Source organism: Hyperolius riggenbachi, chromosome 8, assembly GCF_040937935.1.
Source record: "Hyperolius riggenbachi isolate aHypRig1 chromosome 8, aHypRig1.pri, whole genome shotgun sequence".
Lineage (NCBI taxonomy): Eukaryota > Metazoa > Chordata > Amphibia > Anura > Hyperoliidae > Hyperolius > Hyperolius riggenbachi.
This window is the reverse complement of record NC_090653.1, coordinates 45,954,384-45,976,954: the sequence shown is the minus strand read 5'-3', so window position 1 is coordinate 45,976,954 and position 22,571 is coordinate 45,954,384. Positions and strand designations below refer to the sequence as shown.

The 22,571-nt window shown below is 46.9% G+C and overlaps 2 protein-coding genes across 3 annotated transcripts in view; one reads left to right on the top strand and one right to left on the bottom strand.

The window, feature by feature from the left end:
• Positions 1–22,571, top strand: part of LOC137528788 (M1-specific T cell receptor alpha chain-like) — a 98,393-nt gene that overhangs the window by 7,062 nt on the left and 68,760 nt on the right. The window lies entirely within an intron of this gene.
• On the bottom strand, positions 15,516–19,711 carry LOC137528114 (uncharacterized). Its single transcript, XM_068249397.1, has 3 exons — positions 19,636–19,711; positions 16,930–17,095; positions 15,516–16,693 (listed from the first exon to the last, which is right to left on the bottom strand). Exon 3 carries the CDS (start codon positions 16,453–16,455, stop codon positions 15,661–15,663), a length of 795 nt encoding a protein of 264 aa, XP_068105498.1. The 5' UTR covers positions 16,456–16,693; positions 16,930–17,095; positions 19,636–19,711; the 3' UTR covers positions 15,516–15,660.

The window sequence follows — 22,571 nt, the reverse complement described above, 5'->3', positions numbered from 1 at the left end:
ACATGTACCTGGCTTCCTATACTGGGATAACACCTAAACCTGGCTACCTATACTGGCCACACATGTACCTGGCTTCCTATACTGGGATAACACCTAAACCTGGCTACCTATACTGGCCACACCTGTACCTGGCTTCCTATACTGAGATAACACCTAAACCTGGCTACCTATACTGGCCACACATGTACCTGGCTTCCTATACTGGTGAACTGGCTACCTATACTGGGCACACCTGTACCTGGCTTCCTATACTGGTTAACTGGCTACCTATACTGGGCACACCTGTACCTGGCTTCCTATACTGGTGAACTGGCTGCCTATACTGGGCACACCTGTACCTGGCTTCCTATACTGGTGAACTGGCTACCTATACTGGGCACACCTGTACCTGGCTTCCTGTACTGGGGAACACCTAGACCAGGCTACCTATACTAGGGACAACTGTACCTGGCTTCCTATACTGAGGCACCTATACACCATCAAAAATAATGTTCTTGAGTGGGGTGCAGTTTTTACTCCCTCGCCCTGGGTGCAATTTATCCTAGAAACTGTCCTGATTGAAAGCTGAAGCCTAGCTTCCAATGCGGACTCTGCATCACGCTCATGGGGGAGTCTTATAATTGAGTCGGCTTATACTCACCATTGGCATGCTGATCCCTCGTCTTGTACCTCTGATAGTGAAATATTCCCCGGCAATTGGTGTTAATGACGCCAAGGTCATGCAGCATCATCAACATCTGGCGGCAAACTACTTTTTTCTTTCTTTTTTAACCTGAAATTGGTCGCTTGGGCATGCACTTGGCGGCACCGATTTTCATCCAATTCTATTATAACAATAGAATAGGATGGTCGATCGGCGGCCAAGTCACCTGATGTATGGCCAGTTGGCCACCTTTAGGCTGTATTGATTATTATTAAGATATTTGTTAAAATCTTTGATCAAATCTTCGTCCCCCTTTCCAAATAAAAATAAAGATCATTAATGTACTTCCAATAAAAAATAATGTGCAAATGAAAAGGGGTGTTTTCCGACAGCATCAGCTCTTCAAAAAGACCCATTGTTCATTTTGCCTAGCTAGGGGCAAAATAAGAACCCATTACAGTACCCCTAGTATGTCTAAAAATTAAATCATTAAATGTAAAAATATTATGCTCTAAAATGAAGTCTATTGCTTTTACTATAAAATCCTTCTATTTCTCTAGTACTTTCATGTCCCGGTATAAAAAAATGGGAGACAGCCCCTACGCCCACTTTGCGGTTGATACAGTATAATATTGTTATAATAAACTCTAATATAGTAACACTTTTAGTGAACTAGATGTCTAGACCCCAGCCAAGTGTCAATATACTGTATATTCTGGCAATATACCGTAAATCTGAAACTCTCTTCCACAGCCTGTACGTCATGCTCCAAACCTGGACATATTCAAACGCACTCTTAAAACACACCTTTTCTGACAAGCTTATAACATTCTATAGCCCTTATTTACTTATCTGACACAATGTAATCAGAGGCAAAAGGTCACTGCCTCATCCATCCTCCACCCCCTTACCTAGTGTGTCCCCCACTACCCATTAGATTATAAGCTCGCAAGGGCAGGGTCCTCCTCCTAATGTTTACTGGTTTTGTCACAATATTTGTGCTGCTTGGAACTCTGTTGTACATTTTGTTAGAGTATCTATGTTCCCCTTGTCGTCTTATTGTGCTTTGTAAAGCGCTGCGGAATATGTTGGCGCTATATAAATAAAAAATAATAATAATATCAGACTACTTTTTAACCCAAGAAAATCTTCTCAAAAGTCAGGGGTTGTCTTATACGCCGGGTGTCGTCTTATAGGGTGGGTGCTGAAACTTTCGATGCGTTGCTGCATATAGTGCATATAGTAAGCGTATGAAAGCAATAAGGGTGGTGCTGTACAAGTATGGTAGAAGAAAATCCACTCACCAGGATTCCTGGAAGGAAGTGACTTAACGCGGTTCCGATGACGAGGTGAGGGGGCACCTCACTGGGAAAGCTTTGTATACAAAACCAGCCAATCGCTGGTAAGGTACATCGCTTGCCGTGATTGGCTGATTGTTGTATACTGGATACCACATACAGTACAGCACCAGTATCTGTACCTGTTTATACAGTATAGCACCAGTACATACAGTACAGTATACAAATGTCCAAGAGTCAAGAAGGGTAGTCTTATAGGGCGAATATATCCCAAAATGTATATTTTAACTGGAAAAGTTGGGGGTCATCTTATACACCTAGTCATCTTATACGCCGGAATATACGCTAAGTATATGGGAGTAACTCCTGGTATAGTAAACCCAGATATAATAGAACTTCTGTTATAGTAAACTTGTTTTTGGCCCTTGCAGTACTCTGTATCCGGCTTTAAGGGAAAGTGGGCGGATTGCATGCTTTATACGTCAGCCAGAGACCCATGGGCCGTGGTTGGTGAGCAGGCTGGCAGCCACTTGTAACCTGCTCGCTATTTGCATGTTACTCTGGGCACCGGCTCTGTGCTAAACACCACAAGAAACATCTACTGGAGAGACCTATACTTCCTGTGTAAATTGCTGCCTGATTACTGAGGGAATTGCCTGTCATCTGTGACTTGCTCGTGCAGGGCTGCAATGCTACAGCATCATCCAGAGTGCACAGACATGTGGACGGTGGAGCACACTATCAGTACCGTACCTGCATTAACTGGTGAGACCTATACTTCCTGTGCAAGCTGTTGCCTGATTATTGCATGCAAATGACTGCATATTGAGAACTAAGCATTTTGATCTAGATGCTGTCTGTGCTCGCTTGCTGAAGCATTGAAAAGAAAAGATGACTCCCAATTATTAACTGAATTAAGATCCAGTACTATAGTACACTTTATGTGCTTGAGTATGACTATTTTACTGATATAGTAAACCACTTGGCCTGGTTCCTTGGAGTTTTCTATAAAGGGATTTTACTGTTTCAAAATAAAGTGCACTCACATCAAATGTTGCCCATCTATTTTTGGAAGACCATTCATGGTTCTGGATTCGAGAGATCAGATGAGATGAGTCTTTTGGGTAAGTCGGTAGATTTAGGCCCGGTTCACATTAGCGGTTGTTTGCCAAACGGACCGGATGACCTGACCGGATCCGGACCGGATCCGGATCGGAACCGTACGGTTCTGATCCGGATCCGATCCGGATCCGGTCAGGTTGCATCAGGTGGTAATCAGGATGCGATCCGGATCCGTTTGGCAAAGTTAACGTAAAAAAAAAAAAAAAATGTTGGGGTCTGGGAGGTCAGCAGAAGGGGGACCTGTGGAATCAGGCCCTCTGCTGTTTAGCACTCACCTCCACCTCCGAAATGCTGCCAACATCCTGCCAACATCTCCAGCTCGTGCTGCTCCACTCCAAAATGCTTGCCCATGTGTCCCCAGCCAATATCGCCGCAAAAATCCGCATAGGAAGTGGGGTAGAACATCCGGATTTCTCAGCCAGTGTGTTGTGCGGCCTCCGGTTCCCATTTGTTTGTATTGGCCGGATGGTGCAGTCCGGCCGGATGGTGCAGTCCGGCCGGATACGGCTGCCGGAGGGGCCGGATGAAAAAATAGCGCATGTTGGAACGGAGTCCGGATCCGGCCCGGATCCGGTCCGGCTCCGGTTCTGCAGAACGGACCCATGTGAACGGACGCATAGGCTTTAATTGCTATGCCGTGCGTCCGTCCGTCCGTTCTGCAGGCGGTGCGGCTCCGGCACGGCGATTCCGGAGGGCCACCGCAAGTGTGAACCGGGCCTTAGGACATACTTCTGTAAATGTTTATCTATTATTTCTGAAAGTCGTTAAGTAATGGATGAAATGACTATGATAATGGGCCTACATGGCGACTTTTCTAGTCATTTATGAATTTTCAGTAGAAAATAGGTTCCTTCGTGTTTTTTATAAGAATGTATTTTTTCTCGTTCTTACAAATATCTTCCATGTATGCTTCTTCTCAGGGGTGTAGCAATAGGGGTTGTAGAGGTTGCGACCGCATCAGGGCCCTTGGACCAGAGGGGCCCCGAGGGGCCCTCCTTCAAACACAGTAATAGCTCTTTATTGGTCCTGTGCTCATGATAATCACTTCTATAGATACTTTGTATAGTGGTAATCATTAACAAGCTCTTCCCCATCCCCTTCTTGCACCTCTGACACTGTAGTTGCCATTGGCAGGTTTTGGTGCGCCGTATCAATTGTTACGTATAGAGTGCTTGGGGGGCCCCAATGTAAAACTTGCATCGGGGCCCACAGCTCCTTAGCTATGCCACTGCTTCTTCTATTCTATTCTTCAGTTCTTCTTTAAAATTCTTTTGATGGGTCTTCAGTTATTATTTCATAGTATTCAACATTTTGTAAGACGTACTGTACTTTTCCTCCTCCATATATTATGCTTTATTAGTGAGCACTTTCCCTCCTCTCTTATCCGCTGGTCTAATTATTATGTCAGGGCTGGTGCACACCAAGAGTGGTTCTTAAAACGCTTGCGGGGGGAAAACCGCTTGACTAATGAAGCTCTTCCCCATCCCCTTCTTGCACCTCTGACACTGTAGTTGCCATTGGCAGGTTTTGGTGCGCCGTATCAATTGTTACGTATAGAGTGCTTGGGGGGCCCCAATGTAAAACTTGCATCGGGGCCCACAGCTCCTTAGCTATGCCACTGCTTCTTCTATTCTATTCTTCAGTTCTTCTTTAAAATTCTTTTGATGGGTCTTCAGTTATTATTTCATAGTATTCAACATTTTGTAAGACGTACTGTACTTTTCCTCCTCCATATATTATGCTTTATTAGTGAGCACTTTCCCTCCTCTCTTATCCGCTGGTCTAATTATTATGTCAGGGCTGGTGCACACCAAGAGTGGTTCTTAAAACGCTTGCGGGGGGAAAACCGCTTGACTAATGAAAGTGAATGGGCTGGTGCACACCACAGCGGTTCATTTTTACCCAAACGTAAACTCAGGTCCTGCAGCATTTTGCGGTTTTCTGAGGCATTTCTGCCTCAATATAAAGTATATTAAAGTGGAAAACCGCTCTGAAAAATGACAGATCAGAGCGGTTTTGCAGGCGTTTTTGTTACAGAAGCTGTTCAGTTACAGCTTTACTGTAACAATATATGAAATCTGCTACACAAAAACGCTGCAAAAAACACTAGGCATGTTTAGAAAATCTCTCTATACATGCCTAGAATCGCTCTGAAAACCTCTTCAAAAACTGCTAGCGTTCGCGGATCTGCTAGAGGTTTTTGGCGTGCACTGGCCCTTACTGTTATTTATGAGATTCTTGATGGCTCTTCTTTCTTTTTTTTAAGTTCTTTTTTTTTTTCCTGGGAATCAATTTTTCAGAATTCATATGGTGTAGTAAGTCTGGTGTAGTAAGCCGGTGGTGGGCAGCATGGTTGCGTAGTGGTTAGCTCTCTCGCCTTGCAGCGCTGGTTCCTCGATCCAAATCCCAGCTGGGGCACTATCTGCATGGAGTTTGTATGTTCCCTCTGTGTCTGTGTGAGTTTCCTCCAGACTCTATGGTTTCCTCCCACAACCCAAAAACATACAGATAATTGGCATCCCCCTAAAAAAATTGCTCCTAGACTATGATACATAAACTACATGATACATACAGTGGGATGCGAAAGTTTGGGCAACCTTGTTAATTATCACGATTTTCCTGTATAAATCGTTGGTTGTTACGATAAAAAATGTCAGTTAAATATATCATACAGGAGACACACACAGTAATATTTGAGAAGTGAAATGAAGTTTATTGGAATTACAGAATAATTGTTTAAATAAAATTAGGCATGTGCATAAATGTGGGCACTGTTGTCATTTTATTAATTTCAAAACCTTTAGAACTAATTATTGGAACTCAAATTGGCTTGGTACGCTCAGTGACCTCTGACCTACATACACAGGTGAATCCAATTATGAGAAAGAGTATTTAAGGGGGTCAATTGTAAGTTTCCCTTCTCTTTTAATTTTCTCTGAAGAGTAGCAACATGGGGGTCTCAAAACAACTCTCAAATGACCTGAAGACAAAGATTGTTCACCATCATGGGTTAGGGGAAGGATACAGAAAGCTGTCTCAGAGATTTCAGCTGTCTTTTTCCACAGTTAGGAACATATTGAGGAAATGGAAGACCACAGGATCAGTTCAAGTTTAGGCTCGAAGTGGCAGACCAAGAAAAATCTCGGATAGATAGAAGCAACGAATGGTGAGAACAGTCAGAGTCTACCCACAGACCACCACCAAAGACATACAACATTATCTTGCTGAAGATGGAGTTACTGTGCATCGTTTAACCATTTGGCGCACTTTACACAAGGAGATGCTGTATGTGAGAGTGATGCAGAGTAAGCCTTTTCTTCTCCCACAGCACAAACAGAGCCGCTTGAGGTATGCTAAAGCACATTTGGACTAGCCAGCTTCATTTTGGAATAAAGTGCTGTGGACTGCTGAAACTAAAATTGAGTTATTTGGGCATAACAAGGGGTGTTATGCATGGAGGAAAAATAACACAGCATTCCAAGAAAAAAACACCTGCTACCTACAGTAAAATATGGTGGTGGTTCCATCATGCTGTAGGGCTGTGTGGCCAGTGCAGGGAATCTTGTCAAAGTTGAGGGACACATGGATTCCACTCAGTATCAGCAGATTCTGGAGACCAATGTACAGGAACCATTGACAAAGCAGAAGCTGCGCCGGGGCTGGATCTTTCAACAAGACAAAGACCCTAAACACTGCTCAAAAACCACTAAGGCATTCATGCAGAGGAACAAGTACAATGTTCTGGTATGGCCATCTTAGTCCCCAGACCTGAATATAATTGAAAATCTGTGGTGTGAGTTAAAGAGAGCTGTCCATGCTCGGAAGCCATCAAACCTGAATGAACTAAAAAGGTTTTGTAAAGAGGAATGGTCAAAAATACCTTCAACCAGAATCCAGACCCTCATTGGAACCTACAGGAAGAGTTTAGAGGCTGTAATTTCTGCAAAAGGAGGATCTACTAAATATTGAATTCATTTATTTTTAGTGGTGCCTAAATTCATGCACCTGCCTAATTTTGTTTAAACAATTATTGCACACTTTCTGTAAATCCAATAAACTTCATTTCACTTCTCAAATATCACTGAGTGTGTCTCCTATATGATATAGTTAACTGACATTTTTTATTGTAACAACCAATGATTTATACAGGAAAATCATGACGATTAACAAGGTTGCCCATACTTTCGCACCCCACTGTATATACATATTTCTAAGACTCACATGTACACAAATGACATTTTTCATTTTCCATTTAAAAGTCAGAGATTTACTGGCATATACTTTAAATTTGTAGATTTGTTTTTGCATCATGCATTCTATCTGTATTACATCCTTTTTTAACATATATCAATATTTCATCAGCAGTTGTATCAGGCCTTATACCAATAATAACCATTCTATAAGATACAATGTATCTGAAAGTGCCTAGTGCTGCAAGTTAGTTTGATATAACAGCTACTTGCCATATGCATTCGTATCTAGAGGGGTGCAAGCATGGCTCATGCCATGGGCGCCACAGCACCATGGGCACCATGTCTGCCCCAGTGCTACACCCCATGCCTCCCTGTCACTCAGAACTCAGATCAATTCTGTTATCTGGGGAACGCCATGTTCTCCAGATAACAGAATTGATCTGAGTTCTGAGTAATTTATGTATGTAGGGCTCACTAGGCTTAGTGTACAGAGGACAGAGAGGAAATAAGAGATATTTCCAAAAAAGTAACTTATTTATTTGAACAGCGAGGAGAACGCCAACGCATACCACTAAGGCTGCATCTGAAATGACCACCAGCTCAATGTGCAGCACCTAAATAGATTTTCTGCACACTTCACATTCAATTCAGATGCAAATCATATGCAAATCTGCTACTACTTATCATGCAAACAGGAAACTCAGGAGGAGGGGCTGGGAGCAGCTAACCTGATAGTTATATAGTTACAAAGTTAAGAAAAGGTGGGGGGAAAGGCTGCACATCCCTAAACACATGTTGCAATTGAATGGTTAATCGCACAGGCATACACCGCCTCTGTCAGACTGAAAAATGCATGCCCTGCATCCAAGACAAGTGCTAACATTTATTACACTAGGAGGAACTTTAGCTTCCAATATGGTTTGCATGCAAAGCATATTATACTAGACACTTGCGCCACGGTGAGGCAAACCTCCGGGCAAGTGACCTACCCTAAATTTAAAACCTTGGGAGCAGCTAAGCAAAAAAAATGTGTAAGGGATGCGCAGCCTTTCCCCCACCTTTTCTTAACTTATTTATTTATTGTATTTATAAAGCGCCAACATATTATGCAGCGCTGTACATTAATTTAGGTTACAGACAATATTTAGGGGTGACATACAGCAATATGACAATACAGGAATACAAGAAAGACCAGATCACGCAGCACAGTATGAGTACCAGGTAATGCTTAGTCAGTCACTGGATGGGAGCATGGAGATTAGGAAAGTTAGGTTCACTCAGATGCATAGCATGGGTTCACAGTAATGGAGGTGCATGATCAGGTAGGACACAAAAGGAGGAGGACCCTGCCCAAAGGCTTACAATCTAGAGGGAGAGGTAAGGACACGAAAGGTAGGGGACCAGAGTCATCATCTCCATAACTAATGGACAAACCCATTAGGACGTGACGATTATAAAGTGCAAGTGCACAAATAAAGTGCATGTATAATAGGATGCCTAATTGGCTTATGATTATTATACTTCAGTAATTCATTTAAAGGCCCCTTAGCTACTGTTTAGTGGAAGAACCCCCTTCTTCATATAGTAATTTGATTCCTTAATTCATGAAACGTGCATAGTGCAGAATAACCAGGTTATGTCATATCAATAGTAATTATACCAATTTCACAGTGGATTCACGTATTGGCTGATAAGAAGTACATAGTGCAAAATGACCCAGTTATGTAAAGAACACTTGAGCTTTATCACTTAAAGGGAACCCAAAGTAAGAGGGATATGGAGGCTGACATGTATGTTTCCTTTTAAATAATGCACATTGCCTAGTTGTCCTGCTGATCCTCTGCCTCTAATACTTCAAGCCATAGACCCTAAACAAGCATGCAGCAGATCAGATGTCTATGACAAAGCCGACATGATTAGCTGCATACGTGTTTTGGGTGTGTGATTTAGATCCTACTGAACAGAAAGGTCAGCAGGACTGCCAGGCAACTGGTATTGTTTAAAATGAGTTAAATAGGGCAGCCTCCATAGGTCTTACGCCTCGGGTTTCTTTTAAGAATCATCTGTAATGCATCACTACATGTATAAGCAGGGGCATACATTAGCCCCATGACCTCCGCCATTGCAAGCGGGGTGGGAGCAGACCTGTAAAAAGCGGTAGCAGAGCTTTATACATAACCTGTTCCTGCAGCGATACAGGTTGTTTTTACTTCCACTACAGTTTAAAAGTGCTGTGCAGCTAGCCAATCCCCATGCGGCTTCCGTCCCATCACATGACACGTGACTGAAGCTGCATGGTGATTGGCTGGCTGCACAACACTTGTAAACTGACGAGGAAGTGAAGATGGACCTGTATCACCACCAGGGGCAGGTAATGTATAATGCTCCACTGCTGCTCTGCAATTTGGACATGAGACTCCTCCCCCACCCCAGAACCTGCCACCCCCCTCCTATGATGGAGGTTGGGAGGAAAGTCAGCTGACAGATGTCTGGCCCAATGTAGTTACACCCCTGTGTATTGTTTATTTGGGATTGGCCTAAAATTTCTGCAGTAAGAAAGGTTAGATAAACAGGGCTTAATTAGTCTGGAGAAAAGACGCCGTACATGGGGATCTAATTAACATGTATAAATACATCAGAGGGCAACAGGGTTGCTCTCCAGAGACCGCGAATTCGAATTTACCCGTGATAACGGGTAGATTTTCATGATTGCCAAACTCGAATTCGAAGAGCGATCCTGCTCCCGAATTCGAAGTCGAATGTACCGAATAGTGCCTCTCGAATTCGGCCGTGATCACGGGTGTTAACGCGTGATCACGAATTCGGCTTCGGTATCCAGGGGATGACATCATTGGGCCAATCAGAAGGGTCTACATGAAAAGGGCGCCGGTAAAAAAGGGCGCCTGGTGGAGCCCATATATATACCAACTTCGGCTACGAAAAAGGCGCCTGGTGTAGCCCATATAAACTTCGGCTACAAAAAAGACGCTTGGTGTAGCCCATATAAAAACTTCGGCTACAAAAAAAAAAGGCGCCTGGTGTAGCCCATATAAAAACTTCGGCTACAAAAAAACTCCGGGATGTGTTAATTACTATTCCCCCTCCAGGCCGCCATGGATAGTGGGGGAATGAAATAATTCGGCTTCCAGCGCTTGTAGCCCATATACAAACTTCAGCTAGAAAAAAACTCCGGGATGTGTTAATTACTATTCCCCCTCCAGGCCGCCATGGATAGTGGGGGAATGAAATAATTCGGCTTACAGTGCTTGTAGCCCATATAAAAACTTCGGCTACAAAAAAAAGTCAATAATATGGGCTACAGAGGGGCACCTTACTGTAGCCGAAAAAAATATGGGATACAAAGGGGAGCCCGCTTGTAGCCGAAAACCTTGTAGCCGAAAAAATATGGGCTACAAAGGGGAGCCCACTTGTAGCCTATATCAAAACTCGGGCGCCCTTTTCTACACCTTGTAGCCCATATTTCCAGAAATAACATTGATGTCTATGGCGACGCCCTTTTCATACAGGCAGCTCGGGCGCCCTTTTCAACCGATCCCAATCAGAAGGCCCCCAGCCGAGGCACTAGCAACCAATCAGAGGAGGGGAGCCTGGCCCTCCCGTCCTCTATATAAGGCGTCGGCCATGTTGCGGATCCCGTCCTTGCTGTGTGACTCTGCGGTACTGAGAGCATCTCCAGTGCTGCTGCGTGTCTAGCAAGTGTTTTTCAACTGTTAAACCCAGCGTTTTGCATCCCACACATTCTACACACATATATTATGTTGCTGTATAGATAGATAGTGATTTGATTGTTATAGTTCAGTCAGCTAGTGTAGTGTATATACTGTATACTGTGCTAGGCTATTGTTAGGTCTGTGTGCAGGCTAGGCCTGTTAGCCTAGGAAGCCTTAGCCTACTACTAGCTTAGGTAGGTTAGGGATTATAGTTAGTTGTGTACTAATACTAGTTTACTTAATTTGTACTGTTGTTACTCTATGAGTTTATTAGCTTCAGTACTGTATTAGTTACTTTACAGAGGGCAGCATCTGTTGTGATCTGTGACTGCTTGTCAGCTCTGCCCGACCCTATTGATTGCGTCCGTGTGTGACAGACTTTGATTGCTACTGTCGGTCAAACGAGTTAGTTATCGACTACTAGTCTACTACACTACTACTACTAGGGATTATAGTTAGTTTTTATTTACCTACGTACTCGTTTACTTAATTTGTACTGTTGTTAGTCTGTGAGTTTATTAGCTTCAGTACTGTGTTAGTTACTTTACAGAGGGCAGCATCTGTTGTGATCTGTGACTGCCTGTCATCTCTGCCTGACCCTATTCATTATGTCCGTGTGTGACAGACTTTTATTTGTCACTGTCTGTCACACGAGTTAGTTATCGACTACTGTAGACTAGTGTTGGGCGAACAGTGTTTGCCACTGTTCGGGTTCTGCAGAACATCACCCTGTTCGGGTGATGTTCGAGTTCGACCGAACACCTGATGGTGTTCGGCCAAACTGTTCGGCCATATGGCCGAACTAAGAGCGCATGGCCGAACGTTACCCGAACGTTCGACTAGCGCTGTGATTGGCCGAACGGGTCACGTGTAGTGTTGGGCGAACATCTAGATGTTCGGGCCGAACATGGCCGCGATGTTCGGGTGTTCGAGCCGAACTCCGAACATAATGGAAGTCAATGGGGACCCGAACTTTCGTGCTTTGTAAAGCCTCCTTATATGCTACATACCCCAAATTTACAGGGTATGTGCACCTTGGGAGTGGGTACAAGAGGAAAAAAAATTTAGCAAAAAGAGCTTATAGTTTTTGAGAAAATCGATTTTAAAGTTTCAAAGGGAAAACTGTCTTTTAAATGCGGGAAATGTCTGTTTTCTTTGCACAGGTAACATGCTTTTTGTCGGCATGCAGTCATAAATGTAATACATATAAGAGGTTCCAGGAAAAGGGACCGGTAACGCTAACCCAGCAGCAGCACACATGATGGAACAGGAGGAGGGTGGCGCAGGAGGAGAAGGCCACGCTTTGAGACACAACAACCCAGGCCTTGCATGAGGACAAGAAGCGTGCGGATAGCAATTTGCATTTTGTCGCCATGCAGTCATAAATGTAATACAGATGAGAGGATCAATAAAGAGGGACCGGAAACGCTAAGGCCCCGTTCACACTTGCGGTTTTGTAAAAACCGCACCGGATGTCCGGACCGCACCGGAGCCGGATCGGACCTGATCCGCACGGTTCCGGTACGGATCCGGTCCGGATCCGGTCCGTTTGCATCCGCTTTCCGTGCGGTATGAACACGGTTGCAGTCCGGATCCGGATTCTTAAAGAGATAACAACCTGTATAAATACCTGGGGTTCTGGGAGGTCAGCAGAAGCTCTGGGGTCATTGTTGGAGACAGGTGGACGTGTGGAGACCATCCTTGGATACAGAGACTGCAGTTGGGACCATGGATCCAGTCATTTTTTACGCTTATTACCTGGGAATTCTCTCCTTCCTGTTGTTCACCTACTACTATGTGGGGAGAAGGCGTGCTTCTCGCAGGAGATGGTGGGTGCACCCTCTACTAGCCAGGAGGCAGAGGAAGGGAGAGTTCCAGGCCCTCTACCGGGACCTCAGACGACACCCACAGAAGTTCTACAGCTACACTCGGATGTCTATTCCCCTGTAAGTATAGGCCTAAATACACCAACCCCCACCATCCCTAAACACCCCACCCTCACCCCCAAAACACCTCATCCCTGTATACCTAGCTAAACACACCACCCTGACCCCCACACACCTGTATACCTAGATATACACTACACCCCCACCCTCCACAACACTCCCAAACTTCTGTAAACACACCTCCCCCATCCTCCACCCAACACCTTGTCCCACAACATACTTTACAGCTTCTTCCTTTCCATCTCCTGACAGGTTTGATACCCTTTTGGAGATGGTGAAGGATGACCTTAGGAAGAAGGATACCACGTTCAGGAGAGCAGTCACACCACAAGAACAACTACTCATCACACTGAGGTATGTAAAAACAAATTTCTTTATTGCAAAAACAACCACTTTCCAACATGAAAACATTCTTCCAACATGGAAGACAAAAAATAACATATCTATGGTATAGCCCGGTCAGTGTTATTAAGGAACACCAACCACCAACTTTGTGCTGGAAGAGTTGCAGGGCATAGCTGCCCAAGTGTCTTTCGGGGACACCAGTCCCTAATATTAAAGTGCTTTCAAAAACCTAACCACTGGCACAGGACCCTCTGAGCCATGGATGAAGGACACAGGTCAGTGAAAAGGCTAGGCCTCTCACCGACCAGTCAAGGTGTCCTTCATCCATGGTTCAAAGGGTCTTGTGCAAGTGGTTAGGAACAAGAACAAAGTGAGGAGCAAGAGGAACCGATGGCAGAGGTGCAGGACTACAGGTGCAGTGCAACAGGCACAAGGTTGTGACCCAGGTAGTGTCTTTCGGGGACACCAGGCCCTAAAATTGAAGTGCTTTCAAAAACCTAACCACTGGCACAGGACCCTCTGAGCCATGGATGAAGGACACAGGTCAGTGAAAAGGCTAGGCCTCTCACCGACCAGTCAAGGTGTCCTTCATCCATGGTTCAAAGGGTCTTGTGCAAGTGGTTAGGAACAAGAACAAAGTGAGGAGCAAGAGGAACCGATGGCAGAGGTGCAGGACTACAGGTGCAGTGCAACAGGCACAAGGTTGTGACCCAGGTAGTGTCTTTCGGGGACACCAGGCCCTAAAATTGAAGTGCTTTCAAAAACCTAACCACTGGCACAGGACCCTCTGAGCCATGGATGAAGGACACAGGTCAGTGAAAAGGCTAGGCCTCTCACCGACCAGTCAAGGTGTCCTTCATCCATGGTTCAAAGGGTCTTGTGCAAGTGGTTAGGAACAAGAACAAAGTGAGGAGCAAGAGGAACCGATGGCAGAGGTGCAGGACTACAGGTGCAGTGCAACAGGCACAAGGTTGTGACCCAGGTAGTGTCTTTCGGGGACACCAGGCCCTAAAATTGAAGTGCTTTCAAAAACCTAACCACTGGCACAGGACCCTCTGAGCCATGGATGAAGGACACAGGTCAGTGAAAAGGCTAGGCCTCTCACCGACCAGTCAAGGTGTCCTTCATCCATGGTTCAAAGGGTCTTGTGCAAGTGGTTAGGAACAAGAACAAAGTGAGGAGCAAGAGGAACCGATGGCAGAGGTGCAGGACTACAGGTAGTGTCTTTAGGGGACACCAGGCCCTAAATTAGTGCTTCTAAAACCTAACCACTGGCACAGGACCCTCTGAGCCATGGATGAAGGACACAGGTCAGTGAAAAGGCTAGGCCTCTCACCGACCAGTCAAGGTGTCCTTCATCCATGGTTCAAAGGGTCTTGTGCAAGTGGTTAGAAACAAGAACAAAGTGAGGAGCAAGAGGAACCGATGGCAGAGGTGCAGGACTACAGGTAGTGTCTTTAGGGGACACCAGGCCCTAAATTAGTGCTTCTAAAACCTAACCACTGGCACAGGACCCTCTGAGCCATGGATGAAGGACACAGGTCAGTGAAAAGGCTAGGCCTCTCACCGACCAGTCAAGGTGTCCTTCATCCATGGTTCAAAGGGTCTTGTGCAAGTGGTTAGGAACAAGAACAAAGTGAGGAGCAAGAGGAACCGATGGCAGAGGTGCAGGACTACAGGTAGTGTCTTTAGGGGACACCAGGCCCTAAATTAGTGCTTCTTAAACCTAACCACTGGCACAGGACCCTCTGAGCCATGGATGAAGGACACAGGTCAGTGAAAAGGCTAGGCCTCTCACCGACCAGTCAAGGTGTCCTTCATCCATGGTTCAAAGGGTCTTGTGCAAGTGGTTAGGAACAAGAACAAAGTGAGGAGCAAGAGGAACCGATGGCAGAGGTGCAGGACTACAGGTAGTGTCTTTAGGGGACACCAGGCCCTAAATTAGAGCTTCTAAAACCTAACCACTGGCACAGGACCCTCTGAGCCATGGATGAAGGACACAGGTCAGTGAAAAGGCTAGGCCTCTCACCGACCAGTCAAGGTGTCCTTCATCCATGGTTCAAAGGGTCTTGCGCAAGTGGTTAGGAACAAGAACAAAGTAAGGAAGAAGAGGAATCAAAGGCACAGGTGCAGGACTACAGGTGCAGTGCAACAGGCACAAGGTTGTGACCCAGGTAGTGTCTTTCGGGGACACCAGGCCCTAAAGTTCAAGTCCAGCAAAAACAAAAGTTCCCTGACATGGTCATCTGAACACCTCTGAACCTTGGTTGAAGGAGATGGGGCAGGGAAAAGGTTGGGCTAAAAAGCCCTGGGATGGTATCCTTCCTCCGAGGATCGGAGGTATTCAGAGGAGCATGTCCAGGAACAATATGACTGTTTTTTTCAAATTTGATCGGCACCACTACTAGAAAAGGTGGGAGTTGCTGCCTGGAAATCTGGACTCTCTTGGGTGCTGGTCGTGGATGAGCTGGACCCTGACAGCGGTGGCCCATATTGACTGCCTCTGTAGCCGGTGTACATCTGTGATGATTGCCAGGGGGGCACCGCTGTAGGTTGTGGGGGTCTAAAAATTGGTGGTTGCAACAATGGCGTGTCCATGTGTTGTTTGATCGTGTCCAGCAAAGTGGAATGGCACGCCATCATGTTTTGGGAAGGCACCTTTTCCAAATATGGTAGTAGAGACATCACAGTGTGAAAACACGGGTGTGCCTGCAATTTCAGCAGTTCCTTGCTTTGTTGATGCATTTGCTGCATCATGTTCTGCAGCTGGCCCACCGACTGATGATGCTGCGCACGCAGTTGGTCGATTTCTCCTCTGTGCATCTCATGCATCATTTTCAGCTCGTCCCTGTAGTGCCCATGTACAGCTTCGAGCTCACATTGCAGTGAAGTGATGTGGGACTTGTACTGCTCCATGATATGGCCCCTGTCCTCATCTTGCAACTGCCGGGTTATGAGTGTTTGGTGGCTCTGCAGAATCCCGAGAAGTCCGGAGACAGCCCCGGACATCTCGGACTCTGTCTCTCTCCTTGTTGGGGGGAGGGTACCTCGACGCCTCACTGGTGGTGTGGCAGCATCTTCCCGTCCTCTGGCCTGCGTCGGGGTTGCCCTGCGCGCTGGTTGTGCTGCAGTCTCTCTGTGCTCCTCTCTTTGTTCTTGGTCCCCTGGATCTTCCATACCGGTCGATTGTGGAGGTGCAGCTTCTGCCACACTCGGTCCTGCAACCTCAACATCCAAGCTCTCTTCTCCCAAGTCATCATCAAAGCCGAGAGCTTGGATAGCGAAGGACTCCCTCCTCCTACTCCTCTCCTCGGGGCAATAGGTGACATCGGCGACCTCATCATCCAACACGCTCTCCTCACTGCTGAAGCGTGCCTCCTGGGTCGGTTCCTCTTGCTCCAAATTGTCTTCAGTCCTGTAGATAAAAAAAAATATTTATTGGTGTGCCAAACAGCATGTGGCGTCAATTCACAGAGCTAGCAAACACTAATCAAACACTTTATCAACCGTTTCTACCAAACGTTTGATAAAGCTTTTGAGAAAAGTTCGCTAAAGCCATGGGAATTGAGGCCAGTTCAATACATGGCCGAAGTCATGGTAGTTGTCTGCTAAAATGAGTTCTCAGTTCCTGCCCACAGTAGTGGTACTTACAGTCTAGGTTCCAAGCTTTCATTGATGAAAGATAATTGCTTGGCAAATTGGTAGTCTTTTGGTCGCTTTCCCCCGCCACTGCCACTTCGTTCGGCAAGTTTTTTCTTCCGTAGCCATTTTACGTATGCATCACGTATATTGCGCCACCTTGTCTTGAACCTTTCTCCTGTAACGACATGAAAAATTGATTTCGATTATTTCTCTTGTAGGTACATCGCAACTGGACAAACATATACATCGCTACATGTGACATTTCGTATTGGGAAGAGCACGGTGGCAGGCATCGTCGTGAGGACTTCAAAGATCATTTGGACGCGACTGAGGGCCAGATACATGCCTGTGCCAGACACCAAGAAATGGGAGGAGATCGCCCAGGGCTTCTGGACCGAGTGCAAGTTTCCTAATTGTGTTGGCGCACTGGATGGGAAACACATCAGGATTCAGAAACCCGTGGGGAGTGGCAGCCATTATTTCAACTATAAAAAGTACTTTAGCATTGTTCTAATGGCAGTGGCAGATGCGGACTACAAGTTTGTGTACGTGGACGTGGGGTCGTACGGTAGTTCCAATGACTCTGGAATTTTCCAGCGTACGACCCTTTGCCGGCTGCTGGAGGAAGGCAGACTGCGTCTCCCCCGTGACAGACCCTGGCCTGGGACAAGGGCACCGGCCTACCCCTATGTGTTTGTGGGGGACGAGGCCTTCGCCCTGTCCGACCATGTAATGCGTCCGTACCCAGACAGGGGACTTGATGCCAGCCAGCTACACTTCAATGCTCGGTTGAGCCGTGCAAGGAGAATGGTGGAGTGCACATTTGGGATCCTGGTGTCAAAGTGGAGGGTGTTCCACACGCCCATGCTGCTGAAACCGGCCAACGCAGTTGTCGTGGTGAAGGCAGCATGCATCCTCCACAACTTTGTGCGGCAGGAGGAAAGAGACACACTCCGGAACCCCCGAATGTGCTTCCACTTATGCCCCTGCGGAGGTATGCAAGCAGGCCAAGGGTAGTGTCACTGCGGAACAGGGACCAACTGAGGCTTTATTTTAATACACCACCAGGACGAGGGTGAATGTTTGGTTTTTAATATGTTTTGTTGAAATGTGTTTATTTTGTAGTTTCAAGTTTTTAAGTGATTTTAAATGTGTTAATTTTTTACAAGAAATAGATGTTTAATAATTGGTCATTGTGTATGTTTTATGTGCACAGGTGGGGTACATCGCAGGTGGGTGGGATACATCACAGGTGGGGTACATCACAGGTGGGTGGGATACATCACAGGTGGGGTACATCACAGGTGGGTGGGATACATCACAGGTGGGGTACAGGTTGGTGGGATACATCACAGGTGGGTGGGATACATCACAGGTGGGGTACATCACAGGTGGGTGGGATACATCACAGGTGGGTGGGATACATCACAGGTGGGGTACAGGTGTGTGGGATACATCACAGGTGGGTGGGATACATCACAGGTGGGTGGGATACATCACAGGTGGGGTACATCACAGGTGGGTGGGATACATCACAGGTGGGGTACAGGTGGGTGGGATGCATCACAGGTGGGTGGGATACATCACAGGTGGGGTACAGGTGGGTGGGATACATCACAGGTGGGGTACAGGTGGGTGGGATGCATCAAAGGTGGGTGGGATACATCACAGGTGGGTGGGATACATCACAGGTGGGGTACAGGTTGGTGGGATACATCACAGGTGGTTGGGATACATCACAGGTGGGGTACATCACAGGTGGGTGGGATACATCACAGGTGGGTGGGATACATCACAGGTGGGTGGGATACATCACAGGTGGGGTACAGGTGGGTGGGATACATCACAGGTGGGTGGGATACATCACAGGTGGGTGGGATACATCACAGGTGGGGTACAGGTGGGTGGGATGCATCACAGGTGGGTGGGATACATCACAGGTGGGGTACAGGTGGGTGGGATACATCACAGGTGGGGTACAGGTGGGTGGGATACATCACAGGTGGGTGGGATACATCACAGGTGGGGTACAGGTGTGTGGGATACATCACAGGTGGGTGGGATACATCACAGGGGGGGTACATCACAGGTGGGTGGGATACATCACAGGTGGGGTACAGGTGGGTGGGATGCATCACAGGTGGGTGGGATACATCACAGGTGGGGTACAGGTGGGTGGGATGCATCAAAGGTGGGTGGGATACATCACAGGTGGGGTACAGGTGGGTGGGATACATCACAGGTGGGGTACAGGTGGGTGGGATACATCACAGGTGGGTGGGTTACATCACAGGTGGGTGGGATACATCACAGGTGGGGTACAGGTGTGTGGGATACATCACAGGTGGGTGGGATACATCACAGGTGGGTGGGATACATCACAGGTGGGTGGGATACATCACAGGTGGGTGGGATACATCACAGGTGGGGTACAGGTGGGTGGGATACATCACAGGTGGGTGGGATACATCACAGGTGGGGTACAGGTGGGTGGGATACATCACAGGTGGGTGGGATACATCACAGGTGGGTGGGATACATCACAGGTGGGGTACAGGTTGGTTGGATACATCACAGGTGGGGTACAGGTGGGTGGGGAACAGGTGGGTGGGCCACGGGTGGATGGGCAACACGTGGGTGACACAAATCCATAGCAAAAGTGGAATACATCACAAGCTAACCACAAGCCCCCCCAAAAACTTCTAGTCAACATACCCTCTGTGCCTTGCTGTTTCTTGCTCAAGTGCTCAAAGTCCTCCACATACAGCTTGGCAATTTTTTTCCACAGGCCTCTGCATTTTTTGATGTTGCTGTGGTCCGCATCCCCCTTGTCCCACAGGGCTGGTACCTGCTGCACCTGTAGGATGAGGTCTTCTGCTGTGTAGGGCCTCACCCCCTCGTTATCAGACATATTGTCAGACATGTTGCTGCCAAAGAGCTCCAGCTTGAAGTCACTGCTGCTCCACTCTGTGAACGCTGGGCCCATGTGGTCTCCATCCAAAATGGCCACCATACCATAGAGAAAGCATAGGAAGTGGGGTAGAACGTCCGGTTTTTATAGCCAGTGTGTTGTGCGCTCTCCGGTCCTCATTGGTTTTTTTTCATTGGCCGGATGCAACAGTCCGGCTCCGGTCCGGATACGTCAGCCGGTGGAGCCGGACCAAAAAATAGCGCATGTTGGAACGGACGCCGGAGTCCGGATCCGGTCCGGCTCCGGTCCGGACGAAACGGACGCATGTGAACGGTCGCATAGACTTTCATTGCTATGCCGTGCGTCCGTTTCGTCCGGTCCGCATGCGGTCCGGCTCCGGCACGGCGATTCCGGACGGCGACCGCTAATGTGAACCGGGCCTAACCCATCACAGATGTTCATTGTTCATGTTACTTGGTTGGGGTCCGGGAGTGTTGCGTTGCGTAGTCGTTTCCAATCCAGGATTGATTCATTTTAATTTGAGTCAGACGGTCTGCATTTTCTGTGGAGAGGCGGATACGCCGATCTGTGACGATGCCTCCGGCAGCACTGAAACAGCGTTCCGACATAACGCTGGCTGCCGGGCAAGCCAGCACCTCTATTGCGTACATTGCCAGTTTGTGCCAGGTGTCTAGCTTCGATACCCAATAGTTGAAGGGTGCAGATGGATTGTTCAACACAGCTATGCCATCTGACATGTAGTCCTTGACCATCTTCTCCAGGCGATCGATGTTGGAGGTGGATCTGCACGCTTGCTGTTCTGTGTGCTGCTGCATGGGTGTCAGAAAATTTTCCCACTCCAAGGACACTGCCGATACCATTCGCTTTTGGGCACTAGCTGCGGCTTGTGTTGTTTGCTGCCCTCCTGGTCGTCCTGGGTTTGCGGAAGTCAGTCTGTCGGCGTACAACTGGCTAGAGGAGTGGGAGGATGTCAATCTCCTCTCTAAAGTCTCCACAAGGGCCTGCTGGTATTCTTCCATTTTGACCTGTCTGGCTCTTTCTTCAAGCAGTTTTGGAACATTGTGTTTGTACCGTGGATCCAGAAGGGTATAAACCCAGTAATTGGTGTTGTCCAGAATGCGCACAATGCGTGGGTCGCGTTCAATGCAGTCCTAGGCTGAAGAGGTCATAGCCTAGGGTCACAAAAACCTGTTTATTTGGGCAATTTCAATGGTGGCGAGTCTGACGTACATAAATCGCAGCAATGGCCGTTAGCAACGTCTGAATCTCACGAAATGTCTCATGCAGGTAGAAGACATATTGTTAGACTTGGGCTCCAAAGATGGGTTCCCTACATCTCTGCAAACCAGAGTTACAGGGCTCCAAATTTGGTAAAATCCCCCATAGGCTTTCATTGGGCCTCCTATTTACAGTTCCAAAATCTCACATCTTTTCAAAGGGCAATTGCTCAGCAGTGGCAAATTTTCTAGCATTGTAGGGACCCTTAGGGGGAACATGACTGGTGAGTTTCGGGCCCCTAGGCCGAAGAAGTCATAGCCTAGGGTCACAAAAACCTGTTTATTTGGGCTATTTCAATGGTAGTGATGGTGACGTACATAAATCTCAGCCATGGTCGTTAGCAACGTCTGAATCTCACGAAATGTCTCATGCAGGTAGAAGACATATTGTTAGACTTGGATTCCAAAGATGGGGTCCCTACATCTCTGCAAACCAGAGTTACAGGGGTCCAAAATTGGTAAAATCCCCGATAGGCTTTCATTGCCTCCCTATTTCACTTTCCAAAATCTCACATCTTTTCAAAGGGCAATTGCTCAGCAGTGGCAAATTTTCTAGCATTGTAGGGACCCTTAGGGGGAACATGACTGGTGAGTTTCGGGCCCCTAGGCCGAAGAGGTCATAGCTTAGGGTCACAAAAACCTGTTTATTTGGGCTATTTCAATGGTAGTGATGGTGACGTACATAAATCTCAGCCATGGCCGTTAGCAACGTCTGAATCTCACGAAATGTCTCATGCAGGTAGAAGACATATTGTTAGACTTGGATTCCAAAGATGGGGTCCCTACATCTCTGCAAACCAGAGTTACAGGGGTCCAAAATTGGTAAAATCCCCCATAGGCTTTCATTGCCTCCCTATTTCACTTTCCAAAATCTCACATCTTTTCAAAGGGCAATTGCTCAGCAGTGGCAAATTTTCTAGCATTGTAGGGACCTTAGGGGGAACATGACTGGTGAGTTTCGGGCCCCTAGGCCGAAGAGGTCATAGCCTAGGGTCACAAAAACCTGTTTATTTGGGCTATTTCAATGGTAGTGATGGTGACGTACATAAATCTCAGCCATGGCCGTTAGCAACGTCTGAATTTCACGAAATGTCTCATGCAGGTAGAAGACATATTGTTAGACTTGAATTCCAAAGATGGGGTCTCTACATCTCTGCAAACCAGAGTTACAGGGCTCCAAAATTGGTAAAATCCCCCATAGGCTTTCATTGGGCCTACTATTTACCGTTCCAAAATCTCACACCATTTCAAAGGGCAATGGCTCAGCAGTGGCAAAACTCACCAGTCATGATCCCCCTAAGGGTCCCTACAATGCTAGAAAATTTGGTACTGCTGAGCCATTGCCCTTTGAAAAGATGTGAGATTGATGAAAATGAAATAGGGAGGCAATGAAAGCCTATGGGGGATTTTACCAATTTTGGACCCCTGTAACTCTGGTTTGC

What these genes read in the sequence shown, in the direction of transcription:
- LOC137528114 (XM_068249397.1), bottom strand. Translation starts at nt 16,455, where the DNA reads ATGGAAGATCCAGGGGACCAAGAACAAAGAGAGGAGCACAGAGAGACT.